Source organism: Lepus europaeus, chromosome 12 (assembly GCF_033115175.1).
Source record: "Lepus europaeus isolate LE1 chromosome 12, mLepTim1.pri, whole genome shotgun sequence".
Taxonomy (NCBI): Eukaryota; Metazoa; Chordata; class Mammalia; order Lagomorpha; family Leporidae; genus Lepus; species Lepus europaeus.
Window position 1 is genome coordinate 24,130,381 of NC_084838.1, and position 24,523 is coordinate 24,154,903.

The 24,523-nt window shown below is 44.8% G+C and overlaps 1 protein-coding gene across 7 annotated transcripts in view; it reads right to left on the reverse strand.

Annotated features, from left to right (window-relative positions):
* The window catches only part of PALM2AKAP2 (PALM2 and AKAP2 fusion), a 371,129-nt gene that overhangs the window by 263,516 nt on the left and 83,090 nt on the right, over positions 1-24,523 (reverse strand). For all 7 annotated transcript variants that reach the window (XM_062207779.1, XM_062207778.1, XM_062207783.1 and 4 more), the window contains 2 exons: positions 17,836-17,916; positions 3,776-3,906 (listed from right to left, as the gene is read on the reverse strand). In XM_062207779.1, the coding sequence (XP_062063763.1) occupies positions 3,776-3,906; positions 17,836-17,916 (212 nt within the window). The remainder of the gene's footprint in view (positions 1-3,775; positions 3,907-17,835; positions 17,917-24,523) is intronic.

The following is a 24,523-nucleotide window of genomic DNA, read 5'->3' on the forward strand; positions in this document are numbered from 1 at the left end:
AGGCACACCGGGTTCTAGTCCCGGTCGGGGCGCCGGATTCTATCCCGGTTGCCCCTCTTCCAGGCCAGCTCTCTGCTACGGCCCGGGAATGCAGTGGAGGATGGCCCAAGTGCTTGGGCCCTGCACCCCATGGGAGACCAGGAGGAAGCACCTGGCTCTTGGCTTCGGATCAGCGAGATGCGCCGGCTGCAGCGGCCACTGGAGGGTGAACCAACGGCAAAAAGGAAGACCTTTCTCTCTGTCTCTCTCTCTCACTATCCACTCTGCCTGTCAAAAAAATAAATAAAATAAAATGAGCCTTTACAGCTGAGTTCTGTGAGACACAACGGAGCTATGCTCAAACACAGGGAAGTGTTTTAGGTGGCTGAGGACCCTCTGCAGGAAGAGAGCAGTTTCTTAATTCCTTTAGGACTGCAGAATAAAGATGCTAAATGTGGCAGACTGGCATTTAACTTAGAGGTTAGGGTGCCTGTGTCTCATACTGGAGCACCCGGGCTCAATACCCCTGTTCAGCGCTGACTCTTGACTCCAGCTTCCTGCTAACGCAGACCCGGGGAGGCAGTGGTGATGGCTCAAGCAATGGGGCCCTGCCATTCATATAGGAGACCTGGCTTGAGTTCTCAGCCGCCCAGCTTTGGACTGGCCCTGCCCTGGCTGTTGCAGGTATTTGGGGAATGAACTAGCAGGTGAGTGCTTTGTCTGTCTCTGTCACTCTGTTTCTTAAAGTCAATAAATTTAAAAAAATTTAAGATGCTTAATGGTATAGTAAGTGACATCTTGCTTTAGATGAGGGGAAGGAGAAACTGACTTGCAGAGTAAGAAGAATGCCCCACTCAGGGGGCGCTGGGGAGGACTCGATGCCCACAGCAGTTCTGCTCCTGCAGAAACACAGCTTAGCCCATGTGGCCAGGGCTGGCAAAGTCACGGCTGAGGCAGAAGAAACGGGTCCTGAATGCAGGCTGACCACCGCTCCTTCAGCCCACCGCAATTTCTGTCCTTCTATCTCAGGAATCTGGCTCCTAAAAAGACTCAGACAGACTGCCCACATATATTGAAGGTGCACCTTTTTCTCTTGACCCAAGAGGTAAAACAGGTTTTCTTTATTTTTCTGAATTATGTTCATGCCCACTTGAAATATAAACCAGCCCCTCAAGCTTGCTTCTTAACTCTAATGGTCAGTGTAGCCAAAACAGCCTCAACCTAACACTATTCTCCAAGTATATTGGTTCAGTCCACAGGTAGGAGTTACCACGGGACTGGCACTGTGGCTTATGGACTAAGCTTCCAACTGTGGTGCCAGTATCCCAAACGGGCACCGATTCTAGTCCTGTCTGCTCCTCCTCCAATCCAGCCCTCTGCTATGGCCTGGGAAAGCAGTGGAAGATGGCCCAAGTGCTTGGGCCCCTGCACCTGCATGGGAGACCCAGAAGAAGCTTCTGGCTCCCTGGCTTCAAACTGGTCCAGCTCCAGCCACTGTGGCCATTTGGGAGTGCACCAGCAGATAGAAGACCTTTCTCTCTGTCTCTCCCCCTGTCTATAATTGTACCTCTCAAATACATAAATAAAATCCTTAAAAAAAAAGTCACGCCGGCGCCGCGGCTCACTAGGCTAATCCTCCGCCTTGCGGCGCCGGCACACCAGGTTCTAGTCCCGGTCGGGGCACCGATCCTGTCCCGGTTGCCCCTCTTCCAGGCCAGCTCTCTGCTGTGGCCCGGGAGTGCAGTGGAGGATGGCCCAAGTGCTTGGGCCCTGCACCCGCATGGGAGACCAGGAGAAGCACCTGGCTCCTGCCATTGGATCAGCGCGGTGCGCCGGCCGCAGCGCACCTACAGCGGCGGCCATTGGAGGGTGAACCAACGGCAAAGGAAGACCTTTCTCTCTGTCTCTCTCTCACTGTCCACTCTGCCTGTCTAAAAATAATAATAATAATAAAAAAACAAAACAAAAACAAAAACAAAAAAAAGTCACTACCTATGGGACCACAATAACAGTGTATTTGTATTCAGGCCAAGGTGAAACGAAGCTGCCAATTTGGTTGGAAACTATTGTTGTAGGCAGGCATACAGGATAAAATTGATCAGGTTTGTGAGCTAGAAGACCATGCCTTCACCACGCCTCCAGTGTGACCTCATGCCCCTACCTGACCACACCTGTGTGCCCACCTGCCAATAAAGCTAATTAACCACTCCCCTTTGGAAGTGGATTAAAGGCCTGGGCCCAGCCCTTTTTTGCCTTTTGCCCTCTTTTGCCACCATGGGCCCTTACTGCCCTGCACCTTCAGGGCGTGTGGCCTTTGGGCCACCTGCTCCATGCTTCCTGGCCTGCATGCTCCTCCACAAGGCTGGCTCCCAGTGCTCAGTATGAATCCAGATTTCTCTTTCTTAGATAGAGCCATCACTCTCCTATGCATTTCTCTCACTGACTAAAAAGAGCTTAAAACTTATCAGGCTGCCTCGTTCATTTATGCCAGTATTCAGAATTCTTCTCTGAATATTAGGCAAGAACCCACAAGGCTTATTCATATTGCAAATTTATTAATAAGCACCCAGTAATGCTATCACTTTCCAATGCCATTTAAGAAACATAGAAAGGGTCACATAGTTAATGCTAGCCCATTTCTCAAATCCCTTTTGTCTTTTGTAGACACCAACATCTATTATATGGATATATATGTATATATATATAGTGTGTATATATATCATTATATAGAATACATTAATTTATACTACAGACATAATATAAAGGGCTGTTAACAGTTTAGCCTTCACTAAGAAAAAGTATCTCATACACACACACACACACACACACCTACCCCACAAACCTTCTTGGCTGGTTTCCTGATCAAGCAAAGCTTAAAAGCTGCTCCGAACACTCTCTAAGGGACACTAGGACCTGGGCAAAGTGGGCACACAGGTTCAAGTCTGCCTTTGAGGTCTACAGTCAGCCTGCCCTTCCCTTTAGTGGCATCTTTGGGTTCCCCTAGGTGTCCCTCAGTCGCCACTTGCTCCAGGGTGTAAATGACTGATGGTGGTTTAGCTATCAGCCTTTGTGCCTCAAAGGTGCTCATAGCCTCAGGAAAAAACAGAGCACCAGAGGGTGAGACTTCAGCAGACCTGGCCAGATGGGATGGAGGCCTGGACTTGCCTGAGACAGCTGCACCCACCTCCTTCTGCCTCCAGCTGCCGTCTCAGGCCAGGTGTCCTGGGGCCCGGGGAGGGGGTACTGTTCCCAAGTGGAAACCTATACTTTTGGTCCTACATGAACCTGGCCAGCCACTGGCTCCTATACGGACAGGTAACCTGTCTCCCACACTGACAGTCATGGTCAGAACCTGGCTGAGAACCATAAAGGACACAAGCTGTCCTCGGAGCAGCGGGAGCAGGTGTCACAAAGTCCACTTTCGGAGCACGGTCACAGAGCACTCAGAGTGGCCTCACTCAGCGCTTCCGTGCACTTCAGTGCAACTCCAGGACCCTTGGCTGTGGATCCCCCATTTCCAACTGGTCGGAGCAGCAACGACAGCCAACAGCTTGACCCAACGTTGGAAAAGACAAAAATACAAGGTCTCCAGAGGGGCGTTCAGTGATGGGGCAGGCTGCTCACCACACCTCACTGGCCCACGAAGACATCGCCGCACGCGATTCCAGCCCAATACAGTGACGGGCTGAGACGCTAAAGCAACAGGGTGGCTGCGAGGACAAGCGCCCCTAGAGGAACCAGTGGTAATTGCACCGTAAAGCTACCGCACAGGGTGGCAGGGCTGGCAACCGCCTACCTCTGAATGTTGTCTTCCAGCTGCTTGACCCTGAACTCATCTTCCTCAGACTGCCGCCTCCTGGCTTCCTCCTCTTCAGCAGTTCCGGCAGGTACACCTTGCAGCAGCCATTTTTCTCGAAGCACTTTGGACTATGGGAATGAGGGAAGACAACAGACAAGAGACCTGTCAGTCCATACCCAACTCTCCACCTGCAGGGCACAGGGTCAGCTCTGCCCCTCAGCAAGGTTCACCTGAATCACCGCCTTCACTTCCTCACCACCTTGCCTCCTGCTTTCCTCCAGAGGGCTTTATTTCTATTTTTCTATGATTAAAAAGGATTTTTTTAATACCCAGAAAAAAAAAAAACAGAGTGAACTGTATTGTAAATCCCCACATAATCTCACCTAGATTGAACAATCATGAATATTTTGCCACATGTTCCATATATCTGTTCACCAAAGCATTTTATTTATTTTTTTTAAATTTTTAAATTTTTTATTTCATAAATGTGAATTTACAAAGTGCAACTTTTGTATTGTTGTGGCTTCCCCCCCAACCTCCCTCCCTCCTGTGGCCCTCCCTTCTCCCTCTCCCATCCCACCCTTTATTGAGTTTCACTTTCAATTACCTTCATATACTGAAGATCAACTTAGTATATACTAAGCAAGGATTTCAACAGGCCACATTCACACAACCGCACAATCACCAAAGCATTTTAAAATAAATAGAAAACATCTTGATGTTTCACCCATCAGTATCTCAGTATGAGTCTCTAAAACACAGACATTTTTCTTTGAAAGTGCAGTCTCATTAATTATAAAATTTCCTATGATCACCTAATTTCCAGCTCATGTTTAAGCATCTTTTAAGGATTAATCTGTGTCATGCCTCATCTTAAAATCCCCTTAAATGATTTCCAACCATCCTCTAGAGTGGTCCCCACACATCAATGAAATCATGCAGGCCCACCTGTGCCAGTGAATGAGGAGGCTGTGGAAAGGAATAAAATGGCTTTATTTGAGGTCAGTAGTTGGGAGGGAGGGACACCTGCTTTGAGAAGGGATATGAAAACAGCTCAAGAGAGACAAGTGCTGAAGTTCCCTAAGAGCAAGGAGAGGTGGGTGGTTTCCACTTACACAACCCCTGCACGGCAGACAGTAGCTCCCCAATGTCTGTACAGAGTGGTTCCTGCACATCAGGGCTGAGGACCAGAGGGCGTGTCATGGACAGGCCAAGCACCAGGGGACTGGACCATTGTGATGACACAGGGGGCATGCCCAATTCTTCCCAGCAACCAAAGGAATAATAGAAATGAAGCCAGCCAGAGTAGGGTAAGGGCTGGGCCTCCTGGGTCCCTGGCTTCCCCGGTATCACCTCCACCCAGAACTTTGTTAGAATTTTGTTAGGCAGGTCGAGCAAAGGGAAAGGCGAGAGCTTTCATAATGACCAAGAGCCAAGGCAGGCAGGTGAGAAGGGGATTTCTTTGCAGCTCATAGGAGCAAAGGATGCACAGTTCTGTGGCCTCTCGTTTTTATGTGGGATTAAAGGCTATTTAATAAAAACCATCCCCCCAAAAGGAGTTTTTAAAAATTACTCACATTTAGTAATAATAAGTTAGACATTACCATGGAGACCTGGCGGGGTGCCCAGGAGCATATTGCAAGAGGTTAGAATTCCTGACTTTCCAGGATGGTCCCTTTGGGAGCAAACCATCATCAATATAGCCAGGGCGCTTACTCGTACTATTCCTGCCTTTCAATTCCAAATAGTCTCAGTGTAACTCACGATGTGCATTTGTTTGGTTACTCCTATAGTGTACAAAGAGGCAAATTTTACACTTGACCTGCTATTTTTCCAATCATTAGAGATAGACATGAGTTTGTTCATAAATCAGGGTACTTCAAAAGGTTCATGGGAAATGGAATGAAAAGATAAGTTCATTTTGATGCAAGAAAGAAACAAATCCACAGGCATGAATGGTCTTCAAAGAGCTCATGGAAAACATATATAATGAAAAAAATCTATGTGCAGATTTCATTTTTTTCAAGATACATTTATCTGAAAGGCACAGTGACAAAGAGAAAAAGGAAGGGGGGAAGGGAGAGAGGGAGGGAGAGGGAGAGAGAGAGAGAGATTGAGAATCTTCCATTTGCTGGGTTACTACTCAATGGCTACAACAGCTGGGGTGGGCCAGGCTGAAGCCAGGAGCCAGGAACTCCATCTGGGTCTCCCACATGGGTGCCAGGGGCCCAAGTACTTAACCCATCTTTCATTGCTTTCCCAAGTGCATTAGCAGGGAGCTGGATTGGAAGCAGAGCAGCTGGGACTTGAACCAACATCCTGATGTGGGATGCCAGCACTATAATGCTGGCCCCTGATTTCAATTTTTTAAACCAAAGTTGTTTTTTTTTTTAATTTTTTTTTTGACAGGCAGAGTTAGACACTGAGAGAGAGAGACAGAGAGAAAGGTCTTCCTTCTGTTGGTTCACCCCCCAAATGGCTGCTACGGCCGGCAATTGCGCCGATCTGAAGCCAGGAGCCAGGTGCTTCTTCCTGGTCTCCCATGCAGGTGCAGGGCCCAAGCACTTGGGCCATCCTCCACTGCTTCCCAGGCCACAGCAGAGAACTGGACTGGAGGAGGAACCAGGACAGAACCGGCACCCCAACTGGGACTAGAACCCGGAGTGCCGGAGCCGCAGGCAGAAGATTAGCCTAGTGAGCCATGGCGCCGGCCTAAACCAAAGTTATTTTTAATTCTACTTTTCTACAAGTACCCTCTTATAAATGATTCCTTACTGCACTGCTGAAGTGACTACAGACAGAAACCACTCCCCACACTGCAATACACTTAAAAAGTTACACATCAATGGTAGCATGTTGCCTGCAAATGTGTTCTATATACATAGTTTGCATCTACCACCAAGCAAAGTATAAAAAACACTGTTATTTTCAAGTTACAGGGCAGTGTTTTATAATAATAATAATAATAAAGAAACCACATGCAGAAGCTTGCAGTACAATGTGTTTCTGTTGGTTGTGCTCCAGGGCTTTATCAGAGATCTGTTTCCATTGCAAAATCCATTTTCTAGCTGATGGAGCCCAGGCATTGGTCAGCCTCTTCAGCCACGGCAGCTTGGTGACTCTGGGCACCCACAGGCACATGTCCCTCTAACTCTCTCCTTTTGACACAGCAGTAACATCACCAAAACCACCCCCAACAGTAGTGCCCAGGGACAGAGGCTGGAACAGAAAGACGTAGTAAGCCTCGTCTCAAGGGAGTCCATTTCACAACAGAGTTTTGACATTCAAAAGACCCGAAAAAACATAACTGATTTTTCACTTGGCTCCAAAGTCATGCTGTCACAGGAAGCCCTCAATTTAAATACATTGACATCTACAGACTCCCCAACTCCACTCCAATTCCCTTTGTGTTGTCTCTGAGGGCCAGTATTATAAGGACCTCAGCCTCAGTATCTAATAGGATAGACTAAGCGCATCCAGCAAAAACCAGGCTTTCCCCTGAACTGTGCTGGCTTTTATTGGCTCCCTGCATGTTTCGGAATTTAATGACAGGCAGAGCGCAGCAGAAGTGAAAGCTAAAAATAGAGCAGTATTCTCTTTTTCTGGCCCTTCATTTCCAAATAGCATAGCTCCAAAAAATTTGTCCCAGCTTACAGGTGCTAAGAACTGTCAAAACTTCACCTTTGTCAAACGCAGTCATGGCAGGAAAGAGCCGCCAGAAAGTTGGCAGCTGGACAAATGGAGTCTTGATAGGGGCTCCTGAAAGGTGACAGAAACGGCTCCTAAATGACATCGGCTCCCTGCTTTATGGGCCTGTCTAGTTTTAGGAAACAAAACCAGAACAGAGGCTTCTTCAACTTCAGTATGCACCAGGAATACAGGAGAGCTTGCCAAGACAGACTCCAGGGCCCCATCTGCAAGGATGCTGGTTCTTGAAGTCTGGGGGAGGGACTGAGATTTTGAATTTGAAAAAAAATTTTTATTGCTTTTAAAAATTTATTTGAGGGCCAGGGCTATAGCGTAGTGGGCTAGGCCTCTGCCTGTGGTGCTGGCATCCTCTATGGGCGCCGGTTATATTCTGGCTGCTCCTCTTCCGATCCAGCTCTATGCTATGGCCTGGGAAAGTAGTGGAAGATGGCCCAAGTCCTTGGATCCCTGCACCCACGTGGGAGACTGGGAAGAAGCTCCTGACTCCCGGCTTTGGATCGGCGCAGCTATGGCCGTTGCAGCCATTTGGGGAGTGAATCAGTGGGTGGAAGACCTTTCTCTCTGTCTTTCCCTCTCTCCATCTGTAACTCCACCTCTCAAATAAATAAATCTTTAAAACATTTATTTGAGAGGGGTCATTATTGCAGCACAGTTGGTTAAGCTGTCTTTGACACCGGCGTCCCATATGAATGCCTGGCTGCTCTACTTCTTTTTTAAAATTACTATTATTTTTGAAGTTTTACTTTATTTTCCCCCCAAAGAAACATTTTATTTAAGGAATACAAACTTCATGCATTTCACAAGTACATCGTTCTTCCCACCATACTCACCCTCCTACCCAGTCTCCCACCCCTCCCCCTCCTCCCTCTTCCATCCCCAGTCCCATTCTCCACTAAGATCCATTTTCGATTAACTTTATACACAGAAGACCAACTCTATACCAAGAGTTCAACAGTTTGCACAACAACAACAACAACAAAAATGTTCCTCAACAGCCAAGACAAGGGCTGTTCAAAGTCATTGCATCTTGAAGTTAATTTCTTCTTTTTTTTAGAAACTCAATTAACTTTTAAAAAGCATCCAAAAATGACACACCTTTTGTGAGCACTTAGACATAATTATAATATAGCTCTTTGAGGACAGAGATCCTGCATGGAAAGTTAGTGCAAAATAACTCCTGTTGTTAATTTAACAATTAACATTCTTATTTATGACATCAGTGATCACCCCAGGCTCTTGACATGAGCTGCCAAGCCTTCTGAATCCACAAACTCCGTCAGTATTTAGACAAGGCCAGAAGCAAAGTGGAAGTTCTCTCTTCCCTTCAGAGAAAAGTACCTCCTTCTTTAATGGACACTTCTTTTTTTCTTTTTCTTTTCTTTCTTTCTTTCTTTCTTTCTTTTTTTTTTTTTTTTTTTGATAGGCAGAGTGGAGAGAGAGAGACAGAGAGAAAGGTCTTCCTTTTTTGCCGTTGGTTCACCCTCCAATGGCCGCCGCGGCTGGTGTGCTGTGGTGGGCGCACTGCGCTGATCCGGTGGCAGGAGCCAGGTGCTTCTCCTGGTCTCCCATGGGGTGCAGGGCCCAAGCACTTGAGCCATCTCCACTGCACTCCCTGGCCACAGCAGAGAGTTGGACTGGAAGAGGGGCAACCGGGACAGAATCCGGTGCCCCAACCGGGACTAGAACCCGGTGTGCCGGCGCCGCAAGGCGGAGGATTAGCCTAGTGAGCTGCGGCGCCGGTAATGGTCCTTTATGTGGGATATTTTTTTGCTATAGTGTCTTGGCTTTCCATGCCTGAAATTCTCTCATGGGCTTTTCAGCCAGACCAGAATGCTTTAAAGGCTGATTTTGAGGTCAGAGTGCTATTTAAAGAGAATGTCATTCTAGGAGCCTGCTATGTGGACTGCTTTCCATGCTGGAACATTCACTCCTTTTTAATTCTATCTATTATTATTACCAGACCTTCAGTTATATCCATATGATCATTTTAACACTTAGGATGGTATATTTACCACCCAGACTAAGAGGATTTGGGGACCCATGGCAAGTTTTTAAACTGTACCCTTAGAAGCAAGTCCGTAGGAATATATGCAGAACTATACAGTTTCACAGTTATAAACTTCAATAGACTTCATATGCTCCATTTCTAATCCAGCTCCTGAATGATGCAATGGGAAAAGCAGCAGAAGATGGTCCAAGAGCTTGGGCCTCTGTCACCCATGTGGGAGATCCAGATGAGGCTCCTGGCTCCTGGCTTCAGCTTGACCCAGAGCTGGCCACTGTGGCCATCTAGGGAGTGAGCCAGCGGATGGAAGATCTCTGTCTTTCCCTCTCTCTTTTTATCTCTTTCAAATTAATGAATAAATCTTTAAAGAAATTATTCATGACTCGTGTGTGTGTGTGTGTGTGTGTGTGAGAGAGAGAGAGAGAGAGACTGCATACGACCTGTGACCATCAAACACTTTCAGAATGCATGAACTTTCTCCTTGGCTGGCCAAACACAATACTCCAAAACAGAACTGCTTCCCCTTTTGCAAACCCAGCTTTCCTCCTGCATCCCCATCTTGGAAACAGTGATTCTCCCCTCCCTTTCCTACCTTCCAATCCTGAAGACACAGCTTAAGGAGAAAGGCAAGTCTCTACTCCCACTGAATGTTAGCCCCAATATCAGACAATCACGTGTGCCTGGGAGGAGGCAGCCAGGACAATATGACAATAAGACATGCAGACAGCATACTTTAGGTGGGAAAGGTCTGTCTTGAACTTGAATGTGAACATTGGAGTTGAGATCTGAGACTTGGAGAATCATTACAGGCACCAGGACTGGCAAATGTACCAGCCCCAAAGTGAGACAGAGTTTGGTGTGCTTGTGAACCAAAAGAAGAGCCCAAGGACCTAGGTCATTGTGAGTGGTGGGTTGGGAGGGAGGGCAGAACGAGTTAAAGATGAAGAAGGAAGCAGGGGCCAGACAAGGTAGAATCCTGTAGCCTTAATGGGGAGTTTGATGGTTATTTTAAGTACAATAGGAATAAGAACAGATTGTGATGGGGGCAGATTATAAGGTACAAATGATGGGAGTCTACTGCATCATCAATTCAAGTGACAGAGCATTTTAGTTCAAAACAGAGGAGAGGCCAAACACATGGCAGATGAAGAGGTCTACTTTAAAGACGGAATCAACATGACCTGCCATTAGATTAAGTGTGTGTGGAGGGGTAAGAACAAGGGAGGGGGCCGGCGCCGTGGCTCAACAGGCTAATCCTCCATCTTGCAGCGCCGGCACACCGGGTTCTAGTCCTGGTTGGGGCGCTGGATTCTGTCCCGGTTGCCCCTCTTCCAGGCCAGCTCTCTGCTGAGGACCGGGAGTGCAGTGGAGGATGACCCAGGTGCTTGGGTCCTGCACCCCATGGGAGACCAGGATAAGCACCTGGCTCCTGCCATCAGATCAGTGCGGTGCGCCGGCTGCAGCGCGCCAGCCGTGGCGGCCATTGGAGGGTGAACCAACGGCAAAAAAGGAAGACCTTTCTCTCTGTCCCTCTCTCTCTCACTGTCCATTCTGCCTGTCAAAAAAAAAAAAAAGAACAAGGGAGGGATTGAAGGTGATATGTAGCTATTTGGTTTGGGCAAAAAAGGGTGGATGGTGATATCACTGATTGGAGATGGGGAAGATTAGAGGAAGAATAAATGATAGAAGGCAAAATACCAAAACTTCTATTCTAGGCATGTTAAGTTTGAGAGGCTTATAAATCAAAGTGATATCCATTTAAATTGAAATATCAGGAAAGCAGTTGAATAGACCCTGGAGTTCTGTGGCCAGTGGGCTGGAGATACCAATTTGGGAGCCATCAATACATAAAACATATTTGAAGCCATGGTATTGGGAGATTATGGTGACCATGACAGTAATTGTTATAGAACCTCTACTATATGATCCACTTTACATAAAAATCACCCTTACTTTCACAAAACACCTGTGAAGTGGGAGCAAATATTAAGTAACTCGTCCATGGTCTCACAGTGAGCTGTGAGTCTGGTATTTGAAACCAGATTCTGAATTCTATTATCCTGCCTCTATTTAAGATCACCTCAAATAGGACTTACAAAATCATCAGGCATCACAGCTACGCTCCCTAACCTGGACAACAGGTCTCCAGCATCTCTAACAGTGGGTTCCATATTGAAGCTCTTCCCCATTTGCCCCTGCCAGAGTCCCTCCTAGTTGAGTGCTGTACCTTTCACTCTTCCATGGAGGCTGACCTGGGAGGCTATAGCTGAGTACTTATTGAATTAATGGGTTATTGAAAAACCACACATATACCTGGTATTTTAGTAAACTTTCAATCTTAGGCTATCAAAGCCAAAAAGACCTCATTGAAGGTTTTTACCTACAAATAGCTGACATGAAGCAAATCTGCAAGATGATCCTGGTAAATAGTGAGAAGACTCAGGGAGCGGGAGTGGAGCACCCTGGGGCAATGGGAGATGAATCAGGAACTAGGAATAAACTTCTAATGTCTACCTTTTTAAAGTAAGTATCACTGCATTATTAGCTAGTTAGTTTTATTTGAAAGGCAGAATGACAGAGGAGTGTGAGAGATAAATATTTTCCACTCTCTGATTTACTCCACAGATGCCCATAACAGCTAGGGCTGGGCTAGGCGGAAGCCAGGAGCCAGGAGCCAGGAGCCAGGAGCCAGGATCTCCATCCAGGTCTCCCATGTGGGTGGCAGAAATCTAAGCACTTGGGCCATCATTGGCTGCCTCCCATAGGTATCAGCAGGAAGTGGGATCAGAAATGCAAAGTAGCCAGGACTCAAAATGTGCATCCCCGATATGGGATGTGGGTGTCCCAAGCAGCAGCACATTCTGCTACATTGCAATGCCCGCCCCTCCCAATGTCTTTCTGATCAGATTTCTGTGATTTTTATAAAGTCATATTTAGCAATCTTTACATTACACTTCCGGCTTTGATAGCACACTTAGATTAGATTTCTCACCCTCAGAGTATAAAAATATTCACTTGTGATTCCTCCTTAGACTTCAGTGAGTTTACCTTTTACTCCAAATCTTTCATTTACCTGTAACCTGGCTAAAGTTGACTTTGACTGAGTTAGTGGATGATGGTTGGATTCTGGATAATCTCAATTTTTCAACAGCAAAAAGGGTCAATCTCAGGATGGGGCAATAGTTGCACTGTATTTTCAATCATTCATTAACGTTGCTCCTCTCTTCCTCTACCCCTACCCCTCCAGCCCTTTCCTTTCCCCTCTTTGACTACCAATAAGACCGTCATTTGTTCCTGAGGTTTTGTTACATGATTCACTCCACAGAAGGAGAAGTCAACCCAAGACTGTTGATGAAATGAGATTTTAACTTCCATTCAAGTTCTGTATTTAGGGTCAGGGGATACGTAATAGAAAGAAAGATAAAAGAGGTCAAGTTCCTTTATACTGTGTACCATGACTATCTGTTCAATATTTTAAAATTTGAAATTAGCCTTTCACCCATACTAATAACTGAGAAAACCTAAAATTAGTGCTAAAGGTTCATCACAGTGAAAGACATTGCAACATTCTGATAGCATGGCTCCCGATGGTCTTTGGCTACTCAGAAAATGACCTTGCTGGAGTGACAATAAACTTTCCACGGGGTCACGTTAAAGTCTTCGATCTTTTTTTCATTCAGTCTTCTTGACTTTAAAATATAATGACAATTTCCATAGCTTGGACTGGAAGAAAATTCCCACCAGAGTTCCCTGCCCATGAATAAGTAATTCAAAAGCAGGTTATATAGTGAAGATGTGGTGTGAGCAGTTTGATTCTGACAAGGCTGCCTCTGTCAGACAAACCTCTATAAATGTGACAGTCCCCAAGGAGTTCACATTGCAAGACACACAGAATGCCTGCTCTGAGCAGGGACTTGAAACCAACCAGTAAAACAGACAAGTCCCTGACACATCAGCCACAGAAAGAAGGGAATATTAAATCCAGTCTCTTCTGATGTAATACAGTAGTTGATTTATTTTTTTGAAAACTTGCATTATCACAAGTCATATTATAAATACAATAAAAACGAATCACAGCTCCCATGGAATAGAAAGCCAAGGCAATTTTTCAAAAGAACACTAATAATGGCTGTTGCCTTATGAAATACTACAAAGTATTAACAAGATATAGGAAATAAATAATAGTGGCAGAGGCACAGGAATGGGCAGATTAATGGAATAAAAAGAATCTCCCCACGAATAGTGGGTCCAAGAATAACTGAGAAATATGTATGTGATAAAGAAGGCATTTAAAGTAGTGAAGGAAGATGAATTAATAGGTCGTGTCTAGACAAGAGGCTCATCATCAGTCAAAAGTAAAGTTATATTCCTGTCTCACACCTTATGGAAAAATAAATTCTAAATGGATTATAACTACCACGGTTCATAAGTAAGAAACATCATAAGTGAAGTGTCTGAGATGGAGATTCCGTTCAAAGGCTAACATCAGAGTCAGCAATTGCAAAGGAAACAATAAAAATCATAAATTTAAAGGAGCCTAAATACCCCATAAAAAAGAGATAGAGGTAATATGATTTGAACACTGATGTCACTATAATTTCATTTTATCCTCAGGTTGATGAGGCCTATGAAAAAGGTTCTATGTCTTCACTTATAGTAATAGACTGGGGAGTATGAGAGGGTAAAAGGATACTCCCCTGTATGGATTTTGTCTGGGTATGGAGTATACAGGTGGTTTTTTTCCTCGATCTTTCCTTGTATTTTAAATTGAGTTTTTGAAAGGATCATATATTCTTTCCTTTTATAATCAGCAAAAATAATACAGCTATCAAAATGGCTTGCTAGCTCTGTTTGCGAGTATCTCTTGGAAACTCTTACATCATAAGTATTAGATATTAAATATAGGCAAGGATCTTATAAAAAGAAATCTGAGTTGAATTTGTGTAGAATTTCAAAGTATCTTCAGGTTTCCTAAACATTGATGTATAGCAACTAATATAGCACTGTTTCACACATTGGTCCTCACCGTGTTATGGAATTCCCTCACAGTCCATATACAAAGTAATGAGATTCTATTCTGTGCAGTGACTTAAGTGTATACTCCAAAGTATTGCAATGAGCAAGAATATTAAACAAATATGCAAGTGCCAAAACTATTGTCTCTCATTCTATTTATTTGCTCTGACAAGAGACCAGTGAATCTGTCTGAATAATTCATATCTCATTGCAAGTGAATAAGTGTCCACAGACTAGGTGATAGGAGAATTGTGTAAGAATTACATAATCCCCACATGTGAGAGTATCTTAAAATATAGATTATGAGAATTCTATAAAGAATATGAAAAGTACATCTTCCTAAATGTGAAGTTATAGCTAATGTTTTCCCATTAACCTTTATACTGAGAATATATGTTCTTTCTTAGAGAGCAGCTGGGATTCTATAAATTTAGTTAAATAAATGTTAAGCACTGATCTACTTCCTAATATTTTCTACTTCAAGGGACTTAACAATAATAGCTGTGACATACATCCACGCAGTCTAGATTTTCTGGAGTCCATGAAAGTAAACCAAGAATAAGAGAGAGAGTGATGATGATAGCTGGTATTGTTCTAGACAAATTATTCAAAAGGAGACATTTCATTCAAAGAGAATAGCACCCCAGGAAGAGCATGGTCTTTGGCACCAGGCAGCATTGGGGTTCAATTCCAGTTCCCTCACATAGTCTTTATGTTCTTGGGTGAACTACTTGACCTCAGGCACTGTGGATAGTAAGATCGAACGTGGTGGTCATTATCAAGGGTTTGTTCCAGGCACCTGTTGGGAACTCTAAAAATGGTGACTATTACTGAGAGTGGACAAGGGGATGACCAGGTCTCGGTGCTGATAGGAGAGAGCTGGCCGACTCTCCCCGAGGGCTTCACAGAGAGGAAATACAGCTTCCACGAGTTTAGCTTCACCCAGTGTGAGGCCGCCATGCTGGGAACTGAAGGATCACAGGGAAGATAGCTCCTACTACTCAAGTTCAGTCAGCAGTTGGCTGATGTCAAGTGGACTATACCCCTTCCTGATGCCGGAAGTGGCCCGATCCCCCCACCAGGCACCTCTTACATTCTATCAAAAGGAGGATGTCCTCAGTGAAAACAGAGACAGAGCAATGAGGGAAGTTTCACTTGGGACTCACCTGGCCTTGCTACCAACCCTGCCTCCCCAGTGCACAGAATCTCAGTTCCTCGCGGAGCTCAGTGTCCCTTTGGGTACCAGACAAATGCTGCTACCTGTGGAAACCCTGAGCTTTCCTTTCTCATTGTTCAAGGCTAGCAATCCATCCTCTTTCTGCCCATATAAGTCTTCTTCAGAGAGAGAAAAATACAAGGCACTGGTCTCCTTATTAAACAACAATCTCCTCCAGTTCTCCCCCACCCTCCATCAGTTACAGCAAGATTATCTTGATGAAAATGTTGGGTGTACCTTTAGATAGTTGATCTCATCAACCATGTGAGAATTTTCCTGGGATGACCAGAAAGAACTGACTCCCTTGTTTCCAAGTTGTTGAAGGAAGTCCAGTGCTTCCCCAAGCAAAGCTGAGCCATTTTCACTCTTGCTTCTATTGGCTGGCTGGCTGGACAGATAGATGGACAAATGCAGGTATGGACAGATAGAACAGGAACAGAATACTGTATCCCTGTGCTGGACACCAGCAGTAAAGAGCCCTTGGTGACTTATTTGGCAGCTAGAATGATAAGTGGAACAGAGGAAACTTGCCTGTCTGACATAGGTTCATTGCTTGACTTTGGATTCAACCAATGGGAAAGCAGAGAACAACACTGAGCTTACAGAGGAGAGGGGCTGTCTGGTCTAAAACAGCCTGTCTTCTTCATTCCATCCTGCTTTTAAAAATCTCACTTTCACCAAGAATCCACTGAGGTTTCAGTACATTTTGGTCTCTTTAATGGAATGAATTGGCTGTGCTGTGAGCCATAGACCCAGCTCTGTCCAGACTGACCTTGAACAATTCACTCATTTCTCTTTTGTATTTTTGAGTCCCCTGTTCTGTAGGAAGAGGATACTAATTTTAGCTCTCAATCCTCCCTCAGGAATGTTATAAGGAAAGAGCAACAGCGAGTGGGATCTGGTGCGAGCGCCTACAAAGAAAGGCCTGCAAATGGCTTTACATGACAAACAGAGAGAAATGGACAATATTCTCACCATTGTGTGGCTTTTCTTCCTTTCCAGCATCTTTCTGGCTAAACCTAAATGCTAAACAGACAAACATGCTAAGCAGATACAGGCCAGGCTGCTATTTGAAGTCACTAACTGGCTCGCCGAGGATTCTTGTTTTGAGGATTCATTTAGCACAACCCTATGTTTTTTTTTTTTAAAGGAAAGAATAGAAAATGTGGCCATAAAGGCTCATTTTATTAAAAGAAGCCCAAATAATCCACACGGAGCATCACTCTCTGAGTCAGTGCCGCCTTCCCAACCTGTCCCCTGAGCAACATCACAGCAACTTGATGGAGCAGTGGAAGGGTTTTTCCTAATAAAAATCCCAGGAGCAGCAAAAGGCAAGTGGCAACTCCTGTTGGACCACTAGAATGTGGTCCCATCATTCTCTGAACGGGCAGAAAGCACCCTCTGCAACCAGTGGAGTCCTGTGACAGTGACAGAGCTTTCTCCCGGCTGTAATCAATCACAGTGTTTAAATATATTTGTTTTAAAGAATACCTCTCTCTTCTCAGTCTCTCTAACATGGTGCAATGGACACCCAACCAAGTCAAATCATTGAAAAGCCCCCTTTGACCAACTGCTTGGCCTCACAGAACACTTTCAGGATTGTTCAAGCAGAAACTAAATGAATAATCTGAGCATACTGTGTAGCTCTTTCACCAGCTCACCCTGCCTTGTCTTCCTCTTCTCCATACTAAGACAAATATTCATATTTGTAATTTTCAGAAAAGCGCACTATGCTAAATGTATCTTTCAGAACCTCTGAGCACCAACCCCTCTGCCTGGGAGCCCGGACAGCCCTGGCACTTCATCCACCATGTGGAGTATTCTCATCCAATTTCTGGATCTCACTGCCACATTTACCATGCACACACACCACCCTCCACCCTGGCCCCATGCACGCTGTCATCTCATGCTTGCAGAAACTGGAATGCTGCAACAATGCCTTGAATTTGAGAAATTCACAAGAAAAGCCAAGAGATGGTTTCGGATTGAACGCATGAGGCTGGAGGAGGCAGCGGCAGCAGCGCCTTCGCGGCAGGCCAGGCTCTGCCCAGCTCTCCAGGGCGTGATCTGCATGTCTAATAATGGAACAGGTCTGGGGGATCAGCCGCTTACCTTGGAATGCTGCAGCAGAAGTATCTGCTCGTCAAGCTGTTGTCGCTTGCCTTCTATTTCGGTCTGCCTCTTTCTTTTTTCCTTGAAAATAGAGAGAGAGAAAGAGAGAGAGGGTGTCAGAGTGGATGGGTGGTGGCTGCAGGGATTCTAAGGCAGGGAGCGGCAGCAGCACACATCTGTAGAGACACTGCCAAAGACGCGGGCACACACACAGCGTCACCTGCCCCACTGGCTCTGGGTGTGTGTGGTAAGCAGCGGTCTTCTCCGAATCTCCCTGCAGTGGGCTCGGTGAGTGGGAGAAATCCTCCTCACTCAGCCAGGCTGCAGCAATTGCATGCGGAAGAAAAGGCGGTTTAAACACACACACACACACACACAGCCATGTGCTGTGCAGTGTTAATTTGGAGACAAAGAATAAAAATATCTCAATCCAAAAGACATAGGTTGCTACACACTGCAAATATGGTTGAACCACACAGTGGGAAATTCTAGGATTAGATTCATCCAGATAATCAATTTCAAATTTTGGAGGACAGATCATCCAATTGCATATAGCAACCGACATGAATTAGAGAGGTGTCTTTGTTTAAACCAGCCTTGGGGGAGCAGTCCAAGGGGCAGGGCTCACTGAGGTTATGAAGTCTGGAATCCCCTGCCTGGATGCACCTCACAGCTCAGTCCCCTGTTACCTGGGTGACCTCTGGCAAATCCTTCTCCCACATAGAGTGAAGATGACAGCTATACCCAGACAATGTGGCTGGAGTGTGGATTAAATGAGATGGTACAGGTAAAGGTCCCAGAACAACACCTGCACACAGTAAATGTTCAATCATATTATTTGCTATGATTCGTACTGCCATGTTTACTTCTAGGTAATGTCTAGAAATTGGTGTTTAAGGATGTATTTGCTGGGGCTGGCCTTCAGTGTAGAGGTTAAGGCTGTTGGCTGGGATGCCTACATCCCATAATAGAATGCCCGGGTTTCAGTCCTGGCTCCTTTCTCAATTCCAGTACCTGTTGGTACAGATCCTAGAGGGAAGTAGGTCATGGTTCCAGTACTTGATCCCCTGCCACCCATGTGTGAGACCTGGATTGATTTCTTGGCTTCTGCCTGGCTGAGCCCGAGTTGTTGCAGGCTTTGGGGGAATGAACAAGCAGATGGGAGCTCTCTGTCTGTCTCCTAAATAAATCAATAACATTTTTAAAGAAGAGATGTATTTCCCTTGAACTCTTATTTCCATCAAGGTCTCTCCATTAGGGGCTGCACATCATGTTTCTCTTCTTGATGCTTCTTTGGTGCAGACAGTAAACATCATACAAATACGATCCACAGGGATAGAAAGTCCTTTTTGGCTGCTCACTTATTAATGCTCTGTTTTCAGAATGCACAAGGGTGGTTCACTGACACACTGAGTGCACTGGATTATTTTCCTTTGCTCATTGATGCAGGGAGAAGTTTTTTAGACAAGACATAACAGCGTTTCACAATACAACAGGCTAATCCTGTGGAAGACAACAATGCACAAGTCTGGGTGCTGTACCCTATGTAGGCGCTATGTTTCTGGGGATGTGACTGTACCACTGCTGTTCAAATCAGTGGAATAATAATTTGTGCCTTAACTAAGGTTTTCTGTGCAATACACAGATGTCAAGAAATCTTAGCTCACAATCTTGAGCCACTGAAACATAATATTCAAGTCAGGAAAATAATCTCCCTGCCAATGTGAGATCTGTGACTATTTTAGAAACTATCGTTTACCAAAGAACTCCAGTCAATGGCACATAATTGAAGCTACTTAATCCAAGAAGATGCCAAAGAACAGACAATATGTGACAGATGGGAAAAGCGAGGCTCAGTGGGAAGAGCTCACCTATCCAGCATCTCAGAGGGACCAAGGAGCTCAGAACTAGCCACCCAATCTCATGGTGACTTAAAGTCTTTTGTCATCCACAGTTATATATGATTTGCTGCTCATAAAACTAAAGCCTTGTTGGTTCTGTGTTTAGCTGTCCTCCTATAGGTTCCTATGGACTTTTTCCAGCCACTTCTATTGTATTCAGTACTTTGGGATGGCTCTGTAAACAGATGAAGCCAATAATGTATTAACAGTACCAACTGAGAGAAAGTATGGTTAACTGAGGTTACTAAAAACAAAAAGCAATTCAAATCAATTGGCAATCTACAAAAAGAGTTAAAGATTTTAAAAGCTATTATTAAAATTGCTATATTGGTCTATTATGCTATGTTATATGTGTGTACATATTGTATGTCCACATGGGGAAATTTTATTAAGAGTTTTATTTTAAATGGCTTATAGATAAGATTGTCCATAAATTTAAGCTGCTAAAACCAATCAAAGATACATTTTAATTTGTGTGACCTGAATCTGTGTATCATATGTTTTAAACGTGTTGGTAGAAAGAAACTAAAAACATTTTAGATGATTGTGCTTAAGTTTACTGGCTAAACAAACTACACCATGTTAGATATTTAAGAGGTGTTTTCAAATACATGATTCTTAAAATTTATAGAAGGCATTGGACCTTCTGGTAAATGTTTTCTTAAGTTGTTATGTGCTAGGACTTCTTAAGAGTAGGTTTACTAAATTTTTTCATTCATTCCCATTCACTACCAAGATATGCAGTTGTGAATATTGAAATCCAGAACCAAGATATGGCATGCCATGGATACAACATGCTGATGTGTGCTCTAATTACATATCTTGCCACTTCCCAGGCTTCCCTGTCTCTGTGCTTTGACTACAGAAAGTCCTCACTGGCGAGGGGTCCACCATCATATTGGAGAACCCTTCCTGGGACAGACTGTTCCCAGATGGTGTAGGCAATGGTCCTTTACACACTTGAACAGTAGACCCATAAGTGATCACCGTGAGCTGGCACGGTCCTAAAGGGTGGAGGCTTCAAGTCTGTCCTTTAAGAACGGCTACGATTTAGGTAGATAAAGATCAGTGGGCAGCATATTCAAGGTAACAGAAGCTGTGTGGGCAAGGATAGAAATGAACTGCATATTCCAGGAACAGTCAGCGCCTGCCTTTAGGAACAGAAATCAAGGACTTGAAAGATTGGCTAGAACTAGACCACTAGACCTTGAATGCCAGGCAAAGAAGTTTAGATGTATGAACAATGCGGTGCCATTTTGGGTTCTAAGTAAGAGAATGACATGGTGAAATGGCATTTTAGGGACACTGACCTGGCACTGGTGTATAGCATGGACTCGTGGGTGTTGGGGCCCTTTTCCTGTAAACATCTGAAACATTAATGGGGCCAGCATTGTGGTACAGTAGGACAAAGTCCCACCCAAATCCGGCATCTCATACTGGCACTGGTTTAAATCCTGGCTGCTTCACTTCTGACCTAGCTAATGGCCTAGAAATAAAGCAAAAGATGGCCCAAGTGCTTGGGCCCCTGCCACTCAGGTGAGAGACCCAGATGAAGCTCCTGGCTCCTGGCTCTTGGCTCCTGGCTTTGGCTTGGCTCAGACCTGGCCATTGTGGCCATCTGGGGAATGAACCACCAGATAGAAGATCTCTCTCTCTCTCTCTCTCTCTCTCTCTCTCTCTCTCTCTTTTATTTGACAGGTAGAGTTACAGACAGTGAGAGAGAGAAAGGTCTTCCTTCCATTGGTTCACTCCCCAAATGGCCGCTACGGCCAGTGTTGTGCGGATCCGAAGCCAGGAGCCAGGTGCTTCTTCCTGGTCTCCCATGCGGGTGCAGGAGCTCAAGCATTTGGGGGCCATCCTCCACTGCCCTCCTGGGCCACAGCAGAGAGCTGGACTGGAAGAGGAGCAACCGGGACTAGAACCTGGAGCCCATATGGGATGCTGGCTCCGCAGGCAGAGGATTAACCAAGTGAGCCATGGCGCTGGCCCAGAAGATCTCTCTCTTTCTGCTCTCTCTCCCTTTCTCTGTAACTCTGATTTTAAAATAAATAAATAAATATTTTTTACAAAAACACTTTAAGCATTACTAAACATTTTAGACCTTGTGGGACACAGGGTCTCTGTTGCAGCTACTCAATGCTGCTATTGAGTTCAAAAACAGCCTCATACAATATATAAATTAATAAATGCTGCTATGTCCTAATAAAATTTTATTTACAAACACAGGTGGTGGGGCAGAATTGGCTCATGGATCATCACTTGCTGATTTCTGAATTAGAAATTGATCAACTGAGTTAGCAGGATGCTACATTCACTCTGGCACGAGGTAAGGATGGGTGAGCTAACAAGCCTAGAGCTGTACCAAGCAGAAAGGAAAGACAATGTAAGAACCAGAATTAATGAGACCAAAGACTACAAGGATCTTAGGGTGATGCAAAGTGGTGTTTTGGCTTTGGGCCACACAGAATAGAAAGGTGCTGGTGAACGGGCAGTGAGGGAGGGCAATAAGGTGCAGTCATTTGTGCTGTCTCCATTTGTTTCCTGAGGAAACTTCTTGTGTGATTCAAGTTTGAAATCTAAGAGTTGTTAATACACACAGGCAGGCAGAGGCATTAGCATATTCATATCTGCATTCTGACTGATGAAGACATGGGGTTGGCCCCGCCATAGTCCCTTTATGCTTTCACAGCTATTGCAGGATTCCTTGACCAGCTGAAATCCCCTTCTATGGTGACAGTCCAAAAGTCACTCCTAATTAGAGGCAAGATATGCAATCAACCTCTGTTCAGAATGAGATAGGAGTCAAATGGCAACACGGTTTGGTAGAACACCATTGAGGAACACACCTTCAGCTCCTGATGTTGCTTGGACTGCTGAGGTCCAAGCTCTGCTCCTCACCTGGCTAGCCTGCTGGTTCCCAGATAACTAAGACAAAACGAGTAAATCTTGGACGCTTCTCTCATACTCTCCAACTCTGCTTCTCCTTTGAGCTCCAGGTGCCCAGACTGAATTGCCAACGGCTCAATCACTCCTTTAAACTCAACAGATGCAATCATCCCTCCCCCAGCCACCCATCCCTCAGCTCCTACCCTCACAGCTGTTCCTTCTCATGTACTCTTCATCCCAGTAAATGACACCTTCCAGCCAGGATCTGAGTCATCCTAGACACTCACTCTCTAGAAGATCAAATTCTGTTCATTCTTCTTGCCATTTTCCACATCTTTTGTGACCCCACTATAGTCTTAGTATTGCCCTGCTACTCCCTCCTTTATCTTCCCAGCTGCATATATAGACTGTTCTATATTAGTATCCATGGCATTCCCAAGAGCTTAGCTGCTTATACCCCATCTCCACCTGTTTTACTGTACTTGCTTCCTTGCTGACCTCCATGCCTCCAAGTCTTGGCTTCTCCAAGTCACCCTCCACATTGTGGTCAGAGTGAGAATTCTAACATAGAAATCCGACGACTTTCATTCCCTTCCTAAAACCAGAAGATCTCCCCATTGCCCACAGTGTGACATGTCAGTTCCTTAGCCTGGCCAATGAGGCTTCTGTGATCTCACAGATCCATCTCAAGCCATGACCCACAACCACATGTTTCTACCTCAAAAACTAGTTGCAGTCTTCTGATCTGCCAGCTTGATTCATGTCTTCCTAGTTTTGATCTTACCATTCCCTTTAATATCCCCCTATTGTATTAGACAAAAAAAAAAATCACTCATCTCTGAGGGTACAGCTGGAAATATCAATGAATCTGCAGTGACCATGGGTTAATTTTGATCTGCCCAGTCTTTCTTCCTTTGGGGGACATGTATGCCCTCACTGTAAATGACATTGGTGGGAACGCTAGTCACATCTAGTTGCATGTACCCTCACTCACCCCTGCCATCAGGATGTGTGTGGGAGTCAGGTCAGCCAATCATATGACCTTACCTCGTTGCAATTGTGACTGAGCCACAAGGTGGCTAAGTGACCCAAGCAGAACCAATACAAGACATGTGAATACGCAGAGAAAAAAAATCCTCTGTTCCCACTAGAGGTAAGCTAGATGATTTATGTCTGAGGGGTGAATTTTCCAAGCCATAAGGAAGAAGTGCATCTATGTTGGAGAAAATGAGGTCAGCATGCAGACAGAAGCAGAGTTGGAAGACAGATTAAGAAGGATTATAATACATTGTTTGAGTTCCAGATCTAGTCAAGCATGAAGCCAGAAACATCCCTGGGCTTCTTAAATTATATACACTAATAAATCTTCCATTTGCATAAGCTAGTTAGAGTGATGCTTCTGTCACAACTCACAGAGTACTGACAAATACAGAAGGCTTTTCTGTTCCACCTCATCACTTCCTCCCTTCTCTCCCCTCTTTGCAGGCTATGGACTTTCCTACATTAGTACCCTGAGCCCTTGAGTACTTTATACGTTTAACACTTGTCCCTAACCCAAACAATAGGTTCCTTGAGGACAAATATCTTGCTGAGTTATCTCTAGAACTTTCATGACAAATACAGTATTATAGATGCTTGATGAATATCTCTGGATGAATGAACTATCTGTTTTCTTCCACACTGATCATGTTCCTGTTTGTCCACATCCTTCATTCAAAGACACGATGAATTTGCACTCAATGGTTTCAATGGTAGTAACATATGTTATTGAAAACACAGTAGCCATCATCCATAAAACCAGAAGTGTCCTAAGATATGAACCATATGGAATAGATTCTTGTTTGCCATGCATATGAGAAAAGAGTTGGAAAAGCTAATTCCGGGGAAGAATTATGGAAAGC